Here is a 21,724-nt window from a genome sequence, read left to right as displayed (position 1 = left end):
TAGCTGTCGATGAGGAACAGAGTGGAAAGAGTGATTCAGATTCTCAAATGAAGTTCTAATGTAAAAAATGTGTTTAAGTCTTATGGCTTTAAGATGTCACTGCCCCTTTAATGATTGTCTGTGTCATTGGGTTGCAGGATTTGAGAGCTGCAGTCCCCAGCATCTGTGTTTTGTAAAGCCTTTAAGGCTGGTAGAGGTATGAGTTTCTGTGAAAGCGGTGAAAAACTTCCCATCTGTAAACTTAGGAAGACAACTGTAATCACATCTACATTCCCATCATAGTTGGATGTGACCACTAGCATGAGAGCATCTTCATGTTTAAATAAAAGTTTAAATTTCTCAGAATGGAGTGTTTATGTTTTACAGGAAGGCAGAGTTAAGATTCCTGCTTTCTCGAGACACACGTTGCTTTTTTTTTTTCCTGTCCTGTCTTTGGCCAGCTGTGAACAAAATTTTACAAAGCCCCAGTTCTTCAGAATGTGGAAAACCGAAGATTTTTAAGGGGAAAAAACACTGTAAGAAGTAAAAAAAAAAGACACTGAAATACAGAATAGAGGCTCTTAGTCTCCTGTAGTAATTACTGTTTAAGATGAAAACTGGTACATGTACATTGACTTTTATGGCAGCTGTACATGCACAAAGGAAAGTGTATGTCTCAAAAGCTTGAGCGGAGCAGTTGCGTATTTGATCACTGCATGCATTTTGAGAACTCCACTGAAGGCTTCTTGAAGAGAATAGCAGCACCATGCCAGACTAAGTTTGTTCAGTTTGTTATGAAGATGTTTTGAAAGTAGTTGCTCTGTCATTCTGCTTTGCTTGTAACCCTAAAAATAATTGTCTGGTGTTACTGGAAGCAGAACAGTCTGACAGCCCAACTTGCACTGCTATAGTTAAAATCCATCAATGTTTCCATTACAAATTTGGAGGGAGGATTTAATCTTTTTCCCATTTTAAATCATGCCTGGAAAAAATTCTAGACCAGCGCTTCAATTCCAAGTATGAATCTTCTGGAAAAGCTTTTGATGTTTCTAAAAATCTTAATTAAAAACCAACCAAAAAAACCTGAACGCCAGACCCCTCTAACTCTATGGCAGTGAAACACCAGTATTCATTTGTGAAATGTTAAATGATCAGGAATATATTTCATTCTTTTTGGTAATTTTCAGTTCTATAAAATTAGGCAACAACAATGTTTCTACATATCAGTGTTGATTTTACAGAGTTTTCTTTTTCCAGGCTGTTACTGCTGCATAATTAACTTTGCAATATGCTGAACTGGAAGATTTCAAAACCTTCTTAGGGAAACACAAAGAAGAAGGGCATAGTTATTGTGAGGTTTCTGATATAAAGTATGCCTTTGTACTTTCCTCCCACTCACAATTTCATTCCAATTTCCTGAGGTTATCTCTAAAATAGTTTCACTTTTCTTGTGTATTAAGGCTGTAGTTTCATGGGTGTTTTAAACCAAGCTAAACTGCAATCTCCTCCTCTCTGCCTACATATTCCTGTTCCCTGCCTTGTGACAGACAAAGCTTTTGCGTAGCACAAAGCCACATGTGGTGAACCAGATCAGGGAATATCATTTTTTTGGTTCAGGCTGTGGCTACACAACTGTTTGTATTAGCCCAAAGAAGAGGGTGGCACCAGGGCGGGAACAAGTGAGTCTACAGTGACATCTCACTTTATATTCCACTTTATTTCCACACACACACACCCACCCCCACACACACACACACACACACACCCCCTCTTCCCTCTGCAGTTCACAGGGTGGTTCTTTGGTATGAGCTTCTTGAGCCGTAGAAGCTCATTCAGGCTTTTGCAGGACAGGGGCTGCATGCAGCCAATTCTTTTTGTCAGTGAAAACCTTGTAGTCACAAGACTTTTACTGGCAGCTTTAGTTCTCCAGTAATTTGTTAAAGTATTCCTCTGACAACACCGCAGACCTGTTCATGACGGCTTGTACAGTGTCCTGTTGTACTGTTATTAATGCAAGTGATTACGACTGCTCTATTGCAGATTTTCTCCAGGATGTTTTTATGTTCCATTTGAGTCTGATTTCAAGAACAATTGCGTTAATGCCTTGAGGACTAGGTAGAAGTGCCGATGTGCTTATCTACTTCTGAAACTTTATTATTTAATTTTTTTAGTTGCCATTATACAAAATTTTTTTCTTGACGCTGAAATAATCCACACATACTGAGGTCAGCAGCAAGGTGATAGCTCTGCCAAGGCACACAGTTAATTCCAAGTCTGGTCCTTAAGCTGTCTGTAGTCACTCTATCTTTAAAAAAAAAACCCCACAGTTGCAGTATTGTGTGAAGTACTAAAAGCATGAAGAGACGTAAAAGAAGCTTATTTTTGTATTTCTGCATAGTTTAAGAAAATAGCGTATTATTCATGTGTGCCACAAGAATCCATTTATGGACGTGAAGTAGTCATAGTGATGTAAACTTGGTTTACACTTGCTGGAACCTAGAGGAACAATATCTCCTATTTCGTATTCACATCAGATGCCACAATGAAGAGTGCAAAATTCTATGAGTATTCAGCAGAGGCTATATGTAATTTGAGCCTGTGTCATGCATCGAGTGTTCTTCATATGGTTGTTGGGTATACTAGAATGTGCTTGTAAATCCTGTCCCAAACATGGTGTGAAAGCAGGTGTATTTAAAATAAATGAATAATTATGTACCGATTTTACACAGAGCTGCAAATGGTAAACAGGCTACTGTACACTGGGCTAATGCGCATACTGCAAGTGCTGTCTGTAGTTTAACATGCTTTTTTCTTTGCAGCAGTCCATTGTACCAGCCCACCCAATGGCTCCTCCTAGTCCCAGCACCACCAGCAGTAATAACAACAGCAGTAGCAACAGCAACTCAGGATGGGATCAATTAAGTAAAACAAACCTTTACATCAGAGCACTGCCTCCAAACACCACTGATCAGGACCTGGTAAAATTATGCCAACCGTAAGTACTATACTTAAATTTAAATTATAATGTCTTACCTTAAAAGCTTATAAAGTGAAATTGGAATGAGTGTTTGGATTATGAGGGAAGAAAAACAGATTTGTAAATAAAAATCCTCATGCTGTAGTGTGATGGCAAGTTTGAACTTCCCCGTCAATCGGAAGGAAAAGAATGTGTTTGTCACTTTGGAAAAGCAAAGAAAGTTACATATAAGTGGTGAACAGAAGCAACCCATTGATTTAATAAAAAACTGTAATCACCCATACTGCTGCCTGATGGTGTTGAAATTGCACATAAATGAAAATTAACACCTGAATGTGAAACGTGCTATCAAGAACCTGCAACAGAGGTTTCCTCTGTTCGCTACTAGGATAATCTGCTGATACAAACTCCTCAAGTAATTGTTCTCCATCACTGTATATTACAGTGTGCATCTGAATGCTTATCATAGATTCAGACCAATTTGTTGGCTGTACATTACTGCATAATTACGTTTATCATTAGAAATGGTTGATCTGGGTTATAATCCTCTCTGCTGGCTGGAGTTGTGGGTAGACTTGGTTTAGCAGAGGGTTTTCAGGCAATGTTGTTAACATGAGATTTTTGTTTGTTTGTTTGTGAGGTTTTCGGTTTTGTTTTATTAATTTTTACAGCAGCACATGCCTTTTAGTTACTTTCAGACGTGGGTCAGAAATCCAGATACTTGCAGTTATGTTGTTTATGCACTGTTTAAAATCACCTTTCTTGGATGCTTTACTGAATTCTTAAAATCTTCACTCCAGAATTCATAGTGCACTTTCTGGGTTATTTTGGAATCAAAACTACTCAGCTAAATTTTCAATGCTACCTGTAAGTAAACACCCAGCTGTCTTGAACGAGTGGAGAGTCATTAAAATTTGTGTGTATCACTGCTCTCTGAGATTCTCAAAGTAATTTTATGTTCAATTTAGCAGATCAGTACCTGGGACTATGCAAAAATACGCACTGAAGACCACAATGCAAGTTAGTAAAATAGCTAAGAGAAACCTGTAAGTCTTGAGTCTCAGCTTATATGAGGTGCCTTTGGTTTTGAATGTTGCAAAACAACCTAGTGCATAGTTTATAGAGGTAATTTCTTCCTTTTTTCTTTCTTTTTTCCTGTTTTTTAAACAAAACTTGGATTTTCAGCATTGTAGCCACGTATCAGTCATCTGAGTATTGTAATAACAACTTGCTCTCGGGTCTTTAAGGAAAAAAATTTCCATTTGGTCATTTTCCCAAGAGCAAATGAAATCCATGTGTTTTACAGAGAAGAGAACAGATTATCAATCTGTAAAGATTCATTAATAAATTAAACACTTTTACAGCTTCCCATGTGAAAGTGACCTCTTCACTTGCATTTTAGTGGCAAATGCGTGTTTTACAGAAGTGGATTTTTCCATCTCATTTTTGTTTTTCGAACTGATGAAGAAACTTTGGCCTGTGTACTCATGTTACACTAGGCCAGAGTTGTGAGGTTATTTTGCACTGGAGCCGCCCATTAACTACTGTTTGTGCAGTGGTTACTATAGCTCCTTAATCTCTTTCTGAAGACATTTTGGTTTGCACAGTCTTAGATGCCATCGAATGTTTGAGAAAAAATGTGTTCGATACTTTGCTGTAACTGGTCCTTTCCCACTTGGACAGCCACAGATCCCGATTTTATTTTTTTTGTTGATGTTCAATATGTAATTGTAGTTGGACAGCATGAATTTTGCAACTAAAGGCAAGAGCTGCAGCCATGGAGTTACTAAATCAATTCTGATGTGAATTTACAGACTTGGAAGGCTGTGGCTTTTCTTCCTGTGAGATAGTTCTCTCCTAAATGTCTTCCTTGGGAGGAAAGGAGGTTGTGTCTCAAGATTCTCCATTTCTGCTGAGGAACTAAGTAAGAAGTCCGGAAATTTTAGCCTTGGAACATCTTTCAAAAATCTGGGCAATCTATTAAGAAAGAGCCTTTAGGCTTCTTTGCCAGCCTAGCCCTTTAGCAACTAACTTGATGCTGCAGTAAGGTAGAAATGACAACATTCTCTCCTTGTTCACAGAAGGTCAGTAATCCACTTTTAGAAACTATGGAAAGTTTCAGATGCAAAATCTGCCTAAACTTCTAGGACATAGAGGGTAGGATATTTTTGAAAGTGAATCTGCCACGTTCATTGTTGAAGCTGAGACAATACCAGATAAGTAGAGAATAAAATCTTGGGCACATAGAACTCAGTGTAGAAACTGCTGTTTACTCCAGAATATTTTCATTAGCTTTGTCCAAATGCTTCAGACTTTACTGGGAGGTCTTAATTTTAGTTCCTTTTACCGATATGCAGTGGATCTTGCTATCCTAAGGTATCCACTGGAGTGCTTGGTGCTAAGAATGGATAGAAAGACTGCTCTGCATATTGTAGAAATGATCTTGCTGGCTGGCAATAACTAGTTTTCAGTGGATGTAAAGAAAAATATTACTGGCTTTTGTTTTGTATCTTTTGGCTGTTGTCAGGCAAGGCAGAAAAACACCTGTGGGTTCAGGAAATAATTTTAAAACACCATTGTCACTACAAATGCCAGAAACATCCCATCTGTTCAGATTTTCCTTCTGATCCTTGTGGACTTGTATCATATACACTGTACTGAAAAGTTATTTCCAGTGATGGTTATTGTAGAGAAATACTGCTTTCAATATAATCCTCAGAATAGGAGGTAGAAGAATCTAGAGAGTTCTTTTGTGGAGGTCTGGTTATACAGTAACTTTGATTTGCTTTAGTCAGTGTGTTTCCTTTAGCTTTTGCTCACGACAGCTAGCAGTGCTAATTTTGGCCATGTTTTTATTTTGATTAATTATTTTTGGTGAATCACTAGAGAAACCTCTTATCAAATGATAGGTGTGTTGGGCTTGCTTTCCTGTTTTAGCACAGCTGTGCAGTATTTACGAACACAGCAAATGTTCACCAGTTTAGTGGAAAATTAATTTCTCGGCAAGAGCACAATTTGCCAATACGTGTCTCTACAGATCTGCTTTCCACCTTTATATGCTTGGTTCTTTCTAGTTTTTCTATTAGGTGAAGCTTTCTCCTCTTTTCCAAGATGAAAAGAGTGTATTATAATTTTGTTGTGAAGGCTTACCTGGGAGTACAGCTGTTTTCTGACAGTACTATTTGCTTTTGTGTGGGAAATGAAGCTGCCACGTTTTTGAATAGTTCATTCAAACATGAGCCTGCTACTCCAGTTCTGTGTTGCGAAAGCAAATTAGCAAATTTCTTTGTATCAGTTGTGCCAGAGGCAGAAGTGTGGGGAAGAATAAGGTGTAGGTATTACGTTTGTCACATAATAAGGATGTCGTAACAGCTAACCCAAAAAGAGTGTTAGGGGGACACCACTGTGAGTCAGTCCTGGCCTTAAGAGCTTTTCATCGGGTATGTAAGGGTAGGCAAAGCAGTTGATGCAGTATCCTGTTGATATTATCTTTTCTGTGGGAGGCTGGACAGGAGCGTTCAGCTAAATAGAAGAACAAGAGCAGAGGAAAGAAGAAGTTAATGTTAGGAGCCGATGAGCATGATTTGGGGAAGCCTGTAGGAAGCTGCCTGACTCTGCTGCGCAGTTTCGTTTCCCAAACCACATAGTGCTATTGCATGAGATCTGTACTGAGCAAAACCTCTGCAATGAAGAGCTGGTTTTACAGGATTGCTGGAACAATGGTAGCTGCAGCCTAATTGTGCTCCCTTCCCCTGGTGTGGCTATCAGTACTTCTTGATGTGCCCCTTGATGTGCCCCTGCAGCTGTTGGGTTGGATTTATGAATACATTATTTAGGCTTTAATGGTACTTTCTTATTTGGTGGCTGTTAGGCAGTCATTTTTTTGTAGCTTATTTAATATGTGGATCTGAAGATGCAAGGTTAAATCCATGCCGGCTATTCACTGAAATTGTTGAGACTGCTTTTGCGATTAGGGACTTACATGATTGGGTCTTAGGAGATTCAGCCAGGAGTTTGTAACTTGCTTTGACATGTTTGCTAGGTTCTTTCCAGACTCTCACTAAGCTCTGTGCTTTGCTGTGGGTGACCTTTATGTCTAAGCCATACAGTTCCAAAGCACTGTGCTTTCTACCATCTCTCTATGATTTACTTCCTAGCCTGCAGCATGGCATCTCTGTACTGCTGAATTTATTCAGAGACCTCCTTTTGTGCCATTTACATCATTAAATGAGGATGGTGCAGCAGACCCTTCATCCTTCTGACAATCCCCAGTCCCACGGTGAGATTTCAAGCTTTGAGGCTTAACCCAGGTCTTCCCCATTCAGCTGAGCATAAATCATATTGCCAGCCTGCCCTTTGGTGTGCTCTTTTCCAGGCTGTTTGCTTGTACTTACTTTGCTGCTTGTATCAAGCTGTTTGTAGTCTATATGATATTTTTGAAATCTGTTCTTGCTCTGGACAGTTTCACTTTGGCCTTCCCCCTTAAGTTATCGCTTTATGGTTATAATGCTGTTTCTCTATGGGAATACAAGTAGGAAAGCAGCTGCCTTAAGGGTATCAAATTAGATAATTAGAATGACAGACCATTGTTCTGTACTAGGATGGTAAGAACACAACAGAACCTTGTGGTGACTGCCTTTGCTTATATGCATTAGGAAATCATGAATCATGTTGAAAGGGTATTTTAAGGATTCCTTCCTAAATATTCAGCATTACAAAATGAATGGTGGGCTAATGGTCATTTTGAAACATTTGAGCCAGATGTGCAATACAGCTTTGTTTCCACAGCATGAGAACTTCTATTTTTTATAGTTCCATACGCTAATGTTTCCCTGTTTTGTGGCGAGAGCACCCAGAAGTTGTTTCAATTACCTACTCTTCCTAAAACACATTTTCATTAAGTTATGTGACAGCCATCAGCATATTAATGTTTCCATGTTCTTTGCTTGCTGTGTAATTGTGACTTCTCCTTCTGATGCTATTTCCCATCTCCTTCAGAGACACTCAGGACTGAGAAGTGGTGGCTGGAGCTCAAATATTTACTGTAATGGGAAGCTGTCATTGTCTGCAGTCAGTTAAGAGCAAGAAATCTGCTAATTTTACTCAGCATCTCATTAGAAAAAAAGACATGTCTGGACTTTAGGAAGTAGTCTGATTGTCTTTTGCGTCTAACTCTTTGGGAGAATGGTCTGAGCAGGTCACTAAAGAAATATCTGTACTACATGAATACAATGCCTTTAGATAGATGGTATATGTAAGGGAAAGCAGAATGGAAGATTTCAAACCTAGCTTCTCCAATTTTTTTGAAGTATTTTTTATTAATTCCTTTCTCCTTTATTATCCATTTTTCCGTTCATTTTTCTTTCGTGGTTTGTCAGCTGCAGTGAAATATTGCATTCATAATTATGTGGAATATGATTTGATGTCATATAATTAAGTGTGATACGGCAGTGTCTCTGAAACTGTTCCTTTTGAGATCAGTATTAATAGTTACTATATACTGAGCAAAAGCCTGTATTTATCATCCTTCTTTCTTTGGTCCTCTGCAAATTAATTCTTTTAGAGGCTTAGGTATGCATTTAAGAAAATACTATTATTGCATGCATCTCTGAATAAATAACACCACGTTTACAGAGCATCCTTTGGTTGTAGGAGGAGGTAGATTTTTAGCAGTCGAGCAGTGTCATTTGTAATGTTCGTCTCTATATTGCATGGGACCAATGTCATCTTTCTCTTTATTCATTCTTTAAGGACTGTGGCATGGTTTGGGCTTTCTTAAATTCCAGTAGGGTATGTAAATTGGCTCTGCTAACTTCTGTCTTAGCTGATGATCTTTGAAGAGGTTATTGTCAAAATTAACTGTCTCATTTCTTCTCTACAGAGAAGAAACAGCATTCAGTTTTGTGTATCTCTTTTGACAGATACACTGGAGAGATTTAGGCCTGACATGGACACTGGAATGGTCCTTTTTGTTAGGATTTGATTTCCACAGTCAGTTTTGAGGCATTTGCGTGGTATGCCATGGGAATTGTGATTGGCCTGGAGACATGATGTTTGGTTTAAATAGTCATTTCCTTTATTTTTTTAGTAACTGCTTTCAGCAGTCATGTTATGAAGTGAAAAGCCTGGCATGGGGTGAAGGAAGACTCTCTGTCTGCCCCTCAATATTTGCACTTTAATTAGACAGAAATAAAATTCAGTCAGCTTTACATTCAAGATCAAATGAAATCTTCTCGGAGGAGTTCCAGGGTTTTTTGGGGATTTTGGGGTTTTGGTTTCCTTTTTAAAAATAATGCCTTCTTGTAGAATGTCATTAGGGACCCATAGGTATTTTGGGGGAAAATTTTAATAGAGAAAAAAGTAAAAAAAAAAATAAAATAAAAAATGTTGTCTTCTAAAGTCCTATCCTCTGGATATAGACAGCCTCTTGAGATGCCTTGAATTTAAAACAAGTACAGTTTGAATTTTCTCTGTTTTGTGATTAAGCAGAGATTGACGTTTCTCAAACTTAGTATTTCATTTAGCCTAACAGTAATCAGCAGTTCCCTCTCAGCACACCCTGTTAAAAACTAACAATCTGAATATAAATGCACTGAGGAACTCTGTGTCTGCCCTGTGGTCACAGATGCTGCAGGGACCCAGCTATTGCACAACCTCCATCTCCCCGAGGAGATGAGAGTTTTGTTGCAGTGTGGGGCCGGAGGAGAGGTGATCCCATGGAATTTCCTTTAGGAAGTGGGGGCGAGGGAGGAGAAGAGAGTGGAAGGAATGTTTCAGCTGCAGCTGCTAGTAAAAGAAGCGCTAGGAAAACAGATTGGTAAAAGTTACCACCATTGAAGCTCTTTTGTTGGAAAACAAAAAGTTGATTTGGTAGTGTGGGGCCTGTAAAATCTGTGAGTGTTTGCAAATCTGTAGGTGTTTGTTGTACAGAGAAGCAATCCTTGTTCCATATCACAGAGCCGCAGGAAAGAAATGTCCTGTGGCAGCTGATGGAATGCCTTTGATCAGGCTCCTGGTCCCCAGCTTCCCCGATGGCAGGGGCCTGACTCAGATGGAAGGTGATAGCAGTGCAATTATTCATTGGAATAACCAGTAATTCAAGAACATTTTGAAGGGGATTGTTGAATTTTAATGGACTACTGAAAATGTTAACAAGTACTGGTCGGGCTTTTTAGTGGGTTCCACGGTGCCAAAACCTGTCCCTTCTGTAGAAGGGACTGCTTAGGCAGGCATCTCAGAAACCAGTTCAGATTAAATCAGTTTACAGCCCAAGCTGATTTCTGTCCCAGCATGCTTACATTAAGCTTGCCCTTTTTCTCAGGTTACCATCCAGTGTAGAAAGCAGGATCAGTTATATCTAGCAGAGTCTTATATCTAATGTCTAGTATCTCATGTGGTTTCACATAACTCAGAAATCTTGTGAAGTCTTAACTTTATTTGCTAAAGGTTAGTTCTACTTACCTCTGATGTCTGTAATATTAACTCCTCGAAACAAACAAAAAAAAGAGCCATCTAATGTTGACACATTAAAAGACCAGTGTTTTTTGTAACCTTTCAACCTTTTTTCCCTATGTTGTTGCCAAGCTGCGTTTAGGATTGAGAAACTGACACCCCCAAATTGTATGCAACCCAGATAATAAATATGCGTATTTTACCTGCAGAGTGAAAGCAGTAGCAAATATAGGTAAACAATTCAGATTCTGCTACCTCCAATGAAACCTGTAATTGAGGCAATAGGGAAGAAAAAACAGTATTCTTGAAAAATCTCCATAAAATGTTAAACCTTGGTTCTTAACTGTTTTCCCACAACTGGCTAGAATTCTACCCTTTTTTGACACTCAAAAAATATCCACTGCCTCAGTTTAGTTTGAGCAGTGCCTTACTCAGGACTCAGAACAACCCTGTAGTAAATTAAATTAGTAAAGGGCTGCTGAGAGAAGAATTAACGTTTTGTCATATAAGTATCCTGATTTTCGCAGGTAGGAGTGCAGTACCTGGGGCAAAAAGTAAAATAATTTGAATTTTGATAATGTTGATATACGGACACAGAGCAAAAATCACCAATAAACACACACACACACACAAAGACTTTGATTTGGGGTCTGTTTTAGCACTTACTAGTACAAATATTCCACTTGAAATAACCCATGTGACTTGAGTTAATCAGTAACAGAATCAATTTGGGTGGAAGAAATATGTTCTGATTTGTACTCCTATTTCCCCTTCCATTTCAGTTCTTCTTGTACTTACTTTAATTTCTTATTTTCCCCAAAGAGGAGAAACTTGTAGTCTGTTGCTTTTCTGCCTCAAGAGAAATCCACCAAGATAAACATTGTGTGAAACTTCATTTTTGTGTATTAATAATTACATTTAATTAATTGATTGTTTTGGGTATCTTAATTGAAATATATTAGCCCAAAATATGTTTTCTTTTTAAATGTTTGTTTTACTTGTGCAGTTGGGTAATTTTACATAGTGTCTTTAAAAGACAAGAGTATGGATCATTATTTTTGCCTAGGAGAACATTGTGGACTTAGGCCTTTCACATTATCAATATTTCAAATCCTAGTGATGCTTTTTGGCCTACATATAGTCACTAATAAGCTTTTACAAGTTATCAAAATATTAGCAATTATTCTGGCATTAATAAGGACTTTAATGTCTGAGTGAATGCAGTAGTGAAATAAGTGTTATGTTAATAGAAGATCTAAAACCAGAAGGAAAAAAAGGAGCCTGCTTCGTGCAGAGTAATACAGATTACTGGAAAAATCTGAGATCTTTTATATGCAAACCCCAAATGTCAGAAATAAAATTATCTAAACACCCAAAATGGAGGCAAACTACTTGTTTCTGGCTTCAGGGACTTTGCTGAAAGGGTGACTGAAGAGCTTTTGGAGCCTGCAGACTAGCATGGTTTTGCAGTTCAGGACTGTATTTTCTTTAGGGTGTATGTAAAATCGCCAATGAAATGGTGTGCTAAAGAAACCAACTGGTTTAACACAGAAATGTGTACCTATGCCCCTAAAACAATGGCAAGCTTGACTGCTGTTTGTTTGTAGTGTGCTTGCAAAGGCCTGATCCTAGGAAACATGGAGCATCTGCAGGAGCCCACCACTCCTATAGCTAGTATTAAGACTTAAAACAACTTAGAACTCCATAGCGTGGACTTAGGATTCGTTTGACAGTGAAGGCTGAGCTTTTCAGCGATGTAATTACACAGTGCCAGATAAATTCTGTAGTTCTTTCCTTTGGTATTGGGTTTTCGGCTGGTTTTTGTTTGTTTTTAATCCTTTTCAGTCTGTAGCTGTGCAGTAGTACCCCAAGGCAGAAATCTCCCCTAGTTAAGTCTGAATGCCCTTGCTGAGTCCTGGAGAAGCCATTTAGGAGAGAGAAGAGCCTCTTTCCATGCAAGATGTGAGGTTATCAGCATGGTGGGGATACCCAGTGGAGCTGGTAGCAGAGTGCATATTTTCTGCACTGCTGTTTGTAGTACTGTGATCTGAAATGGAGTGTTTGTAAATATCTGCTTTTTTTTTTTCCTCTAGAGAGTCTGTATTAAACCCCCTACAGTTCCCACACTTGAAGCTGTTTTTATTGTGTGGTAGGCTTTGTCTTAACTTTATTGTCAAAGCTTTTTTTATTTGTTGCCAAAAGTCTATTTGCTATATTTTGAAGATCTCAAGTACTGGAGGGAAAGTGTTGTTCCACATTTCTTTTTCTCAGTGGCAACTTACAGGGCTTCCATGTGGCAGTATGGAGGTACATACAGTACTAGGCATGAAAGACCCTTAGGCACGATGGCTGCTGAAAAAAGTCCATTCTCATACCAAGGACTCAGCATGAATGTACTTTTTATTATGTAAATTAGAATCAATTCTTTTTGAACATCTTCCAAATATTCAGAGCTATGACATTATAAAAATATACAGTAATCTGTCCCAGTCTTCTGTTCTTCCCTAGTGAATTGCTTTTTACTTTGTTCCATGAGAAATTCTGAAGTTTTTTCCATCCATTTTATTAATTGCCTATTCAGTTAAATATTTGCCAATTCTGTTTGAATCTAGGACTCTCACTCTGAATTATGCTTTGTGAATGTCATTAAATATTTTGAGAAGAGTGGCCTTCCGAGGAAGCGGGAACAGACCTGACTGCCACTGTTCAACTCTTTCCCATCTAACGCTTGAACTGAGATTGAACTGGTAGTCTAAGGAGCACAGGCTCATTGTTTTGGCCATCTGAATTCGGTAGAATTGGTAAGGTTCCAAAAGTAGATAGGTTTCAATAGACACATAAAGGCCCTGAGTTAAGATGTTCTTCGGTAGATTGGCTAATAAAAGTTTTTGAGTCTGATTACTTTTTGAAAAACAAGAAGAACTCATTTTTTTTTCTTCATCGGTTTTCATTTAATCAGTAAATTGTACTTGAAGCAATGACCAGAAGCAGACCCAGTATTGGTTTAAGTCAGTATGGAGCATGGGGCTTCTGCTGTATTTATGGTGACTCTTTTGGTCTTTTCTGTCAAAGATATAGCCCTTTTAATTGGTACTCAAAATTCAGTGATAAAGTGATGCTGTATTCTCAAGATAAAGCCCTCACCTGAACTTATTTGGGTTTGAACCCCTCACTTAATTGGAGGATATTAGGGATTTGAGCTAGTTCGTGGTTGTAGCTGAAGGGTGAGATGCACCAAGACTTTACTTTCAAAGGTAACTGGTTACAGACCAAGCATCCTAGTGATGTTTGCATGGTGGATATGGGTTTGGGGAACACTGTTAGTTTCTTTATCTTATGGGATAAAAAGTTAAATAATTTAATTGGAAACAGAGCAGAATGCATCTAAATATATAGCTGTGAAGCCAGATGCTCAATTCTTTATAATTATATTGCTATGCTCTTTATGATATACTAAGAAAAACCGTTCCAGAAAAGGAATTCACTGCTGTTTATATCATCCCAGCAGAACCAGTTAGATTTTTGTCACGACAAATGTGAAATTGGTTTCTGTTTCTGTGGATGAAAAGTTATGAATTCCTATGATAGAAGACATTGTAGCTTTACTCTTTTTTTTTGTGGTGGTTGGAGTGCCTTACCTTAAGGGAAGAGGAGGGAGGCAGCTTGGAAGCGCAGAGGAAAGAGTAAATGTTCATAATTTTATGTTGTAGTCAGGAAGGAGTGTTCCTGAGGGCAGAGTTGTTTTCTGCTCATCAGTGTCCTTTCCCAAATTCTGCTTTGTTCAGTTTTTGTTTCAATTTGCAGAAATTTAAATTGTTCCTCAGGGATCTAACTGGATTTGTGTTTGGATCTTGGTCACTGGTGTTCTGCCTTCTCCAGGATCTTACAGTTGTCTTCTACTCATGCTTGTGCCGAAGATATCTGACAAATCTTGAGTTCAGCTTCTGCAGTGGTGGGGGAAATGAGGCTGTTTCTCTGAAGTTGCTTTCCTCTAGTGGTAGAGGTCAGTGTGTTTGGCTGTGACAGCTCTCCTTTATTTTTTTGGCAGGCAGTTCTCTGACATTCTTATTGCTGAGATCATCCCCACTAGGGCTTTCAGAAGAACATCTGACTGGGGCTCAGATTCTTCACCTTCTGCTGTTCTGATCATATAGTATGCTATAGGAAAGGTCTCAGTCCTTTGCCATTAATAATCAATTTGCTTCTAGATGCCTTTTTTTGACTCAAAGATCTGTGAAGGTTTCTTCCTTTCACAATGACTTGGTTTCATGTTGAGGGTGTGGATTCTTTTAATCCCAAGGATGATTTAAGAGAAAAAAATATCATTAAATTACTGCAGTCTGAGTCATACTTGGTCTGTGAGTTTAGTTCCCTGGCCTTCCCACACAGCACTTCCGATACGCAGTGAGCTGAGGGTGTGCAGGAGACTGTAGAGTGACCTAGATACTGTTTAACTCTTTACTAGTGAGTAGCTTTCTCACACTGGATATGGCTATTCCATCTTTTGATCCTCAGTTTTTTTCTGTGTCGTACTGTATCCATTCCATTTTCCTGCTTCTGAGTGGTTTTCATAAAAAAAGTTTTAAGATTTCTATTTAGACTGTTTTAAGAATCTTGTTTAGATAAATTGATTAGAAATTAGTAAATGAACTATTCATAGAATCATAGAATAGTTAGGGTTGGAAAGGACCTTAAGATCATCTAGTTCCAACCCCCCTGCTGTGGGCAGGGACACCTTACGCTAAATCATATCACCAAGGCCTCGTCCAATCTGGTCTTGAACACTGCCAGGGATGGAGCATTCACAACCTCCCTGGGCAACCCATTCCAGTGCCTCACCACCCTAACAGGAAAGAATTTCCTTCTTATATCCAGTCTAAACTTCCCCTGTTTGAGTTTTAACCCGTTACCCCTTGTCCTGTCATGACAGTCTCTAATGAAGAGTCCCTCTCCAGCATCCCTATAGGCCCCCTTCAGATACTGGAAGGCTGCTATGAGGTCTCCACGCAGCCTTCTCTTCTCCAGGATGAACAGCCCCAATTTTCTCAGCCTGTCTTCATACAGGAGGTGCTCCAGTCCCCTGATCATCCTTGTGGCCCTTCTCTGGACTTGTTCCAACAGTTCCATGTCCTTTTTATGTTGAGGACACCAGAACTGCACACAATACTCCAGGTGAGGTCTCACAAGAGCAGAGCAGAGGGGCAGGATGACCTCCTTTGACCTGCTGGTCACGCTCCTTTTGATGCAGCCCAGGATACGGTTGGCTTTCTGGGCTGCGAGCGCACACTGAAGCCGGCCCATGTTCATTTTCTCATCTACCAACACCCCCAAGTCCTTCTCCACAGGGCTGCTCTGAATCTCTTCACTGCCCAACCTGTAGCTGTGCCTGGGATTGCCCTGACCCAGGTGTAGGACCTTGCACTTGGCATGGTTAAACTTCATGAGGTTGGCATCAGCCCACCTCACAAGCGTGTTGAGGTCCCTCTGGATGGCATTCCTTCCCTCCAGCGTATCAACCGAACCACACAGCTTGGTGTCATCAGCAGACTTGCTGAGGGCACACTCAATCCCACTGTCCATGTCACCGACAAAGATGTTAAACAAGACCGGTCCCAACACCGATCCCTGAGGGACACCACTCGTTACTGGTCTCCAGCCGGACATTGAGCCATTGACCATAACTCTTCGTGTGCGGCCATCCAGCCAGTTCTTTATCCCCTGAGTGATCCATCCATCAAATTGATGTCTCTCCAATTTAGAGACAAGGATGTCGTGTGGGACAGTGTCGAACGCTTTACACAAGTCCAGGTAGATGACATCAACTATTTTAAAATCTGACGTGTAGGCACTGAGATTCATACCTGAGTAAGAGTTTTAGCTTCTTTTGTTATAATACTTTATCATTTCTAAGAGAAAAGTTAATTCTGCTGCCCTCTTGCAGGCAAAGAAATAGTTGTCTCAGGCTCTTGATAATAAAACAGGTCTGTAAAGCCCAGAAACCCTGTGACTGTGTCATACAAGCTCCCTTGTTGGCATGTGTTTTTGAATCTGTTCAAGAAAGATTGTGATACAGAACTAACTTTACTGACTTTGGACTTGCCTGTCAGACTTGCTGTCATGCAGTAGTTGGTTAATTTTACTTGGCCCTGTATGAGATTGTGTTTTGCAAGTAGTCCCTTCTGTGGGTATTGAGCTCTGAGTTTGTGAATGCCGCAGCTGTTTCCTTTTAAGAAACCGAATCTGTTTCTTACTCTGTTCAGTGTAGATTTCATCTAAGCATGCAGTTGATACAGCCAAATGGAAGATTCTAATTTTTTTTGAGCCCAGTCTACTCAGTCTTGAGTCACCCCTTTGCACATGGGTTGGGTTTTCCCTGCTAGGTCAGGAGTAAGCTCCATTGTCTGTCTTCTTTACTGTGAAGCCCATCGATCCAAGTGCTTCCTCAGGCATATCAGCCAAAGCTCAGTCTATGACACTGGATTTATCCTTCCGTGGTGTCACTTGACATAGTAATTGCACAAAAGTCAGTGGAAGGGAGGGTCTGGGGAATTGCATTAGTTTCAGCCAGCTTGGGTAAATTCTATAGGACAATCTGGTAACGCACTACAGGCCCATCTGCAGCGCAGGGCCCAGAGTAGGCAGTGGTTCTAGAAGACTTCAGTTGTACTTGGCTAGCTGCCTGTAGTGACGGGATCAGAATAGGTTAATGGTGTCTTTAAAAAGAATGGTATATGTAAGCTACCGAAAGCAAATTTTCGTATACATGTCTATAACATTCTGTTTGTAAGACTGCAGAAATCAAACACTGCCTCCTGCTTATTTCAATCAATGTTCAAAAGACTGTCTTAAGCAGTGTGAAACTGAAGAAGTGTCACTGAATATGACCCTTACGCATCAGCCACAAAGGTCGCACTTCAGATTTTGTGTTAGCTTGTGATTGCTCATGTATCTAAAATTTGGCAACAGATGGATAGTATTTTTTTAAATGCATGACACTCCTCTGTCCCTATCTCAGCACTTAACAGTGCTGCAGACGTCGATTCAACAGAGCCACGTGGTTCTAATCGATATGTGAGCTGATGTTTCTGCTCAGGAACATACAGCCACTTAAATGCCCTTCCGAAGTATTTTGACCCCTGGAGAGAACTACTTTAGTGCAACCATTTTCCCTATTGAAGTGGAGATATTTGCTATTCAGCACAGCTGGGACTTGAGACTTAGAGAAGCAGATTCAAATAGGGATAAAGTCTCCATGCCATGCTATTAAGGGGGCAAGGCCTCTGGAAGGCTTAGCAATTATTTAGAATAACTTGTTCATTTAATACTGTTTAGTATGACTGACATTAAGTTACCAGAAATTAAGGGAGATCAGACTCAAATACTAATTGAGGTGTTAATTGCAGTATAGAATAGCTATTGAAAGCAGGATGCTACTATGAGTATTCCATGAAAGAACTGCTGTTAAAATGCAGTTTAGAGAGACTGGATGTTATTTGAATGTATCGGGATTTTTTTTCTTCCAGACAGAAGGTAGGCAGTCAGAACTTTGCAAAATGGGCAGTTAAATTAGTGCAAGATGCAGGTAAGAACAAATAGGTATCTTGGTGTAGAAGGTATTTTAACCCAGCAGGCCAGGTTTGAGATTCATCCTGTTGCCTTTAAGTTGTTTTAGTATTACAAAAACAGAACGCAAATATTCAACACGCATTTTTAAAAAGTTATCAATGGCAGGCACTATTCCAGTGGCCAAGCATCTTCCATACAAGACAAATGCAAGAAAAAAGCATTGTGTGTTTGTGTACATATATAGGTATGTATTTTGTAATACATGTGTATACGTAACTTGCACAATATGTAAGATTTTTTTTTTTTTTTACAGTTCAGAGTTGACAGATGGGTCAGGGCTTAGGAAATAGGATGTGGCTGAAAGTGCCCATGTACTTTGGCAATCTCCATTTCATGGTTTTCAGGACTTTGCCAGCATATTCCTCAGGGTGTTATTTGTTTTAACTGAGGTTAAAAGACTTGGTTAGCAACCTTCACTAGGAGTGAAATTAATAGGCAAGAATAAATTAAAAAGTAATCTCATTCAAGTATACAGGCTAGTGGCATTAATAGGTGACTCTATCCAAATAGGAGGTAATCTTATACTAGTTAGAATTGTAGTCAGAATAACACCTTTTTTATTTATACAGTTCAGAATAAAACAAGGGAAAAAAGTATTGGGAGGTGTTGATAAATAACCTTATGTTCCCCTTGACTTGTACTTAATTCCCTCCTACAAGAAAAAGAAATATGCTTGGAAAAGCCAAAATAAAAGACAATGCATCGTATGCTGACAACAGCTGAACTTGGCTTCCTTGGCTGGAGGAGGAGGAATAGAAAAACTAAAAGGTCTTCAGGTAGAAAGAATAATTTATGCTTCCAAGCTGATCTGTACTGTTTAGCACAGGGAAGAGAAAGGAGTTATGAATAACAAGAACTGCTCTCATAAGTCTTCATACTTTTATTCTTTCAAGCTGTTAGTATAGGCTCTGCAAAATTGGTGAGGCTGAGAGATCTGCAAAGATTTATGGTTGGGTGCAGAAATATTGCCTTACTTTCAGATTAAAACAGCTAGCGCTTGGTTAAGTCAATACATGCATGTCTGCAGACCTGCCATGAGCTTGGCTTATAAATACGTATTAGCATCCATCTGGTTTAATTTCTTATCTTCCAAACTCATTGTCTTGATTAGTGATCTTTTCTCAGTATGAGGAAAAACGATAAAAGTAATTGCTAGACTGTAGAAATAATATCCTAGACTTGTAATTTGAACCTGGTTGGGACTTTATAATCTTGCTTGCAAATGAATTATGCTTTTTTTTTAAAAAAAACCTTTATCTTTCATGGCTATGTGAAACTGTGGTCTCATTTTTTTTATATTCTTTCTGGGAGCCACAGGAACTGTGATAATTTATTTTCAAAGACTATTGCTTCAGTTTGTGCTTTCAGTTGTGGGTAAAATGCATATTGCCCCCCTTCTGCCCAGTGCTTTACTCTTAACCCAGGCATAATTTGTGTCCATTCTGTAGCGTTAGGGTAAGAAAACAACAAGGTGAGACCATTTACCATTTGCTTTCTTAAAATAACATGGCTTTGTTCTTCCATCTTGTAGCTGTAAGGGAACTAGCCCCTTCCCATAGAACTGTATAGCCTTGTCAGTAGATGTGCAGGCAAATTCCTACAGAAAATCTAAGTCCTCCTAGGTTTTCTTGAGTAAGAATGATTGTAGTACTAAGAAGTGGGTTAGTCAAGAATTCCAAATATCTTTTTAATTACCTCTTTTTGTAAAATAAGGTTTCTCCAGAATTTGCTCTGCTAAACTGGATGCTGAATGATACAAAGTGCAGCCTGCTTTGTGAGGCAGGAAGCGAGAAGCAGATGTCTTTGATTTTTATTTCTTTTTTTTTCCTAATACTGTAGCATTTACTAGTAACTTGTATGAAGGTCTTAATATATACTATGGTAGTTGATTTATGATAATTGAGATTTATTGTTTTGACTATCTGAATAACTGCATAAACTGTTTTCATATCAATGATCCTTGGTTCGGTATCTTATGGTGAAACTTTCTATAATGCTTTCAGTGTAAGAGTACTTCATAGAAATTACAATATACTATATTAGAAGTAGAATAGTAGCAAATCAGTTTCTAAACCATTCAGTCTAATTTATGCACGCCACTTCATTTTCCATGCAAATATAAAGTACTTTTCTCAAAGAACAATGCTACATAATTTATAAAAAAAAACACGGAATGGTCTTTCACTAATGTTGGTCATCAAACTCAGTAGAAAGTTGGCAGGAAACAACACTTTTAATGTCAACCAGCATTTGTGTTCCTGCATACAGATGTTTGAAAATGAAACGTAATTCTGCGTAGTTCATGCCTTTTAAAATACTTCACATGTGAGTTTTCAAATGAGTAAATAGAAAAATCTCCTAAAAGTGTAGGTAAAAAAAAAAAGTTATGAAGTGTGTACATAGCTCTGCAAAACTGTTGATTTCATAAACTGTAAAGAAGATGATAAACAATTTCCTTTTCTGAAAGAACAGGCACTTTGGTTAATGCGGTGCTGTGATTTTTATGCTCTCCAGCAGAGGAGAAAGCAAGCTATGGTTACTTAGGCAATACTTGCACTTCAGAGTGTGTCAGAGGCAAATCCGTTTGTGTTTTCTGATAGGTTATTTATCCTGCTTAACCTATAAACTGTAAAATAACAAGGCTACTGAACTGATAGATAGCCTATCAGATGGTTCAGAGATTATGCTAAATCACCTCAACTTGTCAGAAGTTAGGTTGGGTTACTGCAGGGGCAGTGGCTGCAAGAAACACTGAATGGGATCATTTTTCTCAGTTTGCTTGAAACTGTTTTTCTTCGCAGCATGTAACATCTTATGTCTTTACAGTTAAAACAGATACGTAATCAACAAATTTAGGACCAGCATGTTAGCATCCTGGCTTTCATAAGAATCATTAGGATGATTAGAATCTTTATTCTAATATGAAGATGATCTGTGCAGTGCAAGAGGCTGGCCCTGCCACTTTTACTGCTCTTCCTCTCTCTTTTTTTTCAGCATTACGTGTTTTAATCTCCCATTACGCTGTTGTGTTATTCTCAAAGTAGCAGAAGCTGAATTCTTTTCAGTGCCTGCCAGGGAAGAATATAAGAGCCTTCTCCTCCATTTCCAAAAGCACCCTGGGGGAAAAACTTTTATGATTATTTCTCCCCCCCCATCATCGTAGTACTAAAGAATAACTGCTTTTTTCACATATTGCAACATTCTTAACGTTATAAAGTAGGACTAAATAAACATGCCATTACTTTTTTGTTGTCGATTTAAGATCGACAGAGAAAACACCTCTGCAGGCAGTTGTTAGAAGTCTGCTCGTTTGCTGCACACTAGAAAGCCACATTAGGAGTGCTGGTTTAGTGTCAGCTGTAACACGTCTTAACTGTTTGAAATACTCGGAGATACTAAAAAAAAAGCAGTTTTCCTCAGCTGTGCTAAATGAAAGGGCCTTGTACAGTGGATCATGCTTTTATGATATTCAGTTTGCTGTGCAGGAAGGAGCATACCAATTGAAAAACGTTTTCAAAATGTCATAAAAATAGTGGTAGGATATTAACAGCACTTTGTCCCCTTGACTTGTCAGCTTGTAAGGAATGGATAGACATTATTCACACCTCTGCAAAGCAAGAGGAAGCAAACATTTCCTGATTCTAAAAGCCTTTCTTCCCTATCCCCACACCTCATCCTTGGTTTAACCAG

At 38.9% G+C, this 21,724-nt stretch overlaps 1 protein-coding gene across 7 annotated transcripts in view; it reads left to right on the top strand.

Moving 5' to 3' along the window:
- RBMS1 (RNA binding motif single stranded interacting protein 1) overlaps positions 1-21,724 on the top strand; it is a 153,397-nt gene that overhangs the window by 77,695 nt on the left and 53,978 nt on the right. For 5 of the 7 annotated variants that reach the window (XM_061451691.1, XM_061451708.1, XM_061451682.1 and 2 more), the window contains exon 2: positions 2,799-2,974. In XM_061451691.1, the coding sequence (XP_061307675.1) occupies positions 2,799-2,974 (176 nt within the window). The remainder of the gene's footprint in view (positions 1-2,798; positions 2,975-21,724) is intronic. The other 2 variants (XM_061451700.1, XM_061451725.1) reach the window with 1 other exon arrangement.

Source organism: Pezoporus flaviventris, unplaced genomic scaffold, assembly GCF_033815535.1.
Source record: "Pezoporus flaviventris isolate CSIRO_AGI_PZ_B2104156 unplaced genomic scaffold, CSIRO_AGI_Pfla_v1 ptg000001l, whole genome shotgun sequence".
Lineage (NCBI taxonomy): Eukaryota > Metazoa > Chordata > Aves > Psittaciformes > Psittacidae > Pezoporus > Pezoporus flaviventris.
Note: the sequence above shows the minus strand (reverse complement) of the source record. Positions and strands in the feature narration are given on the sequence as shown.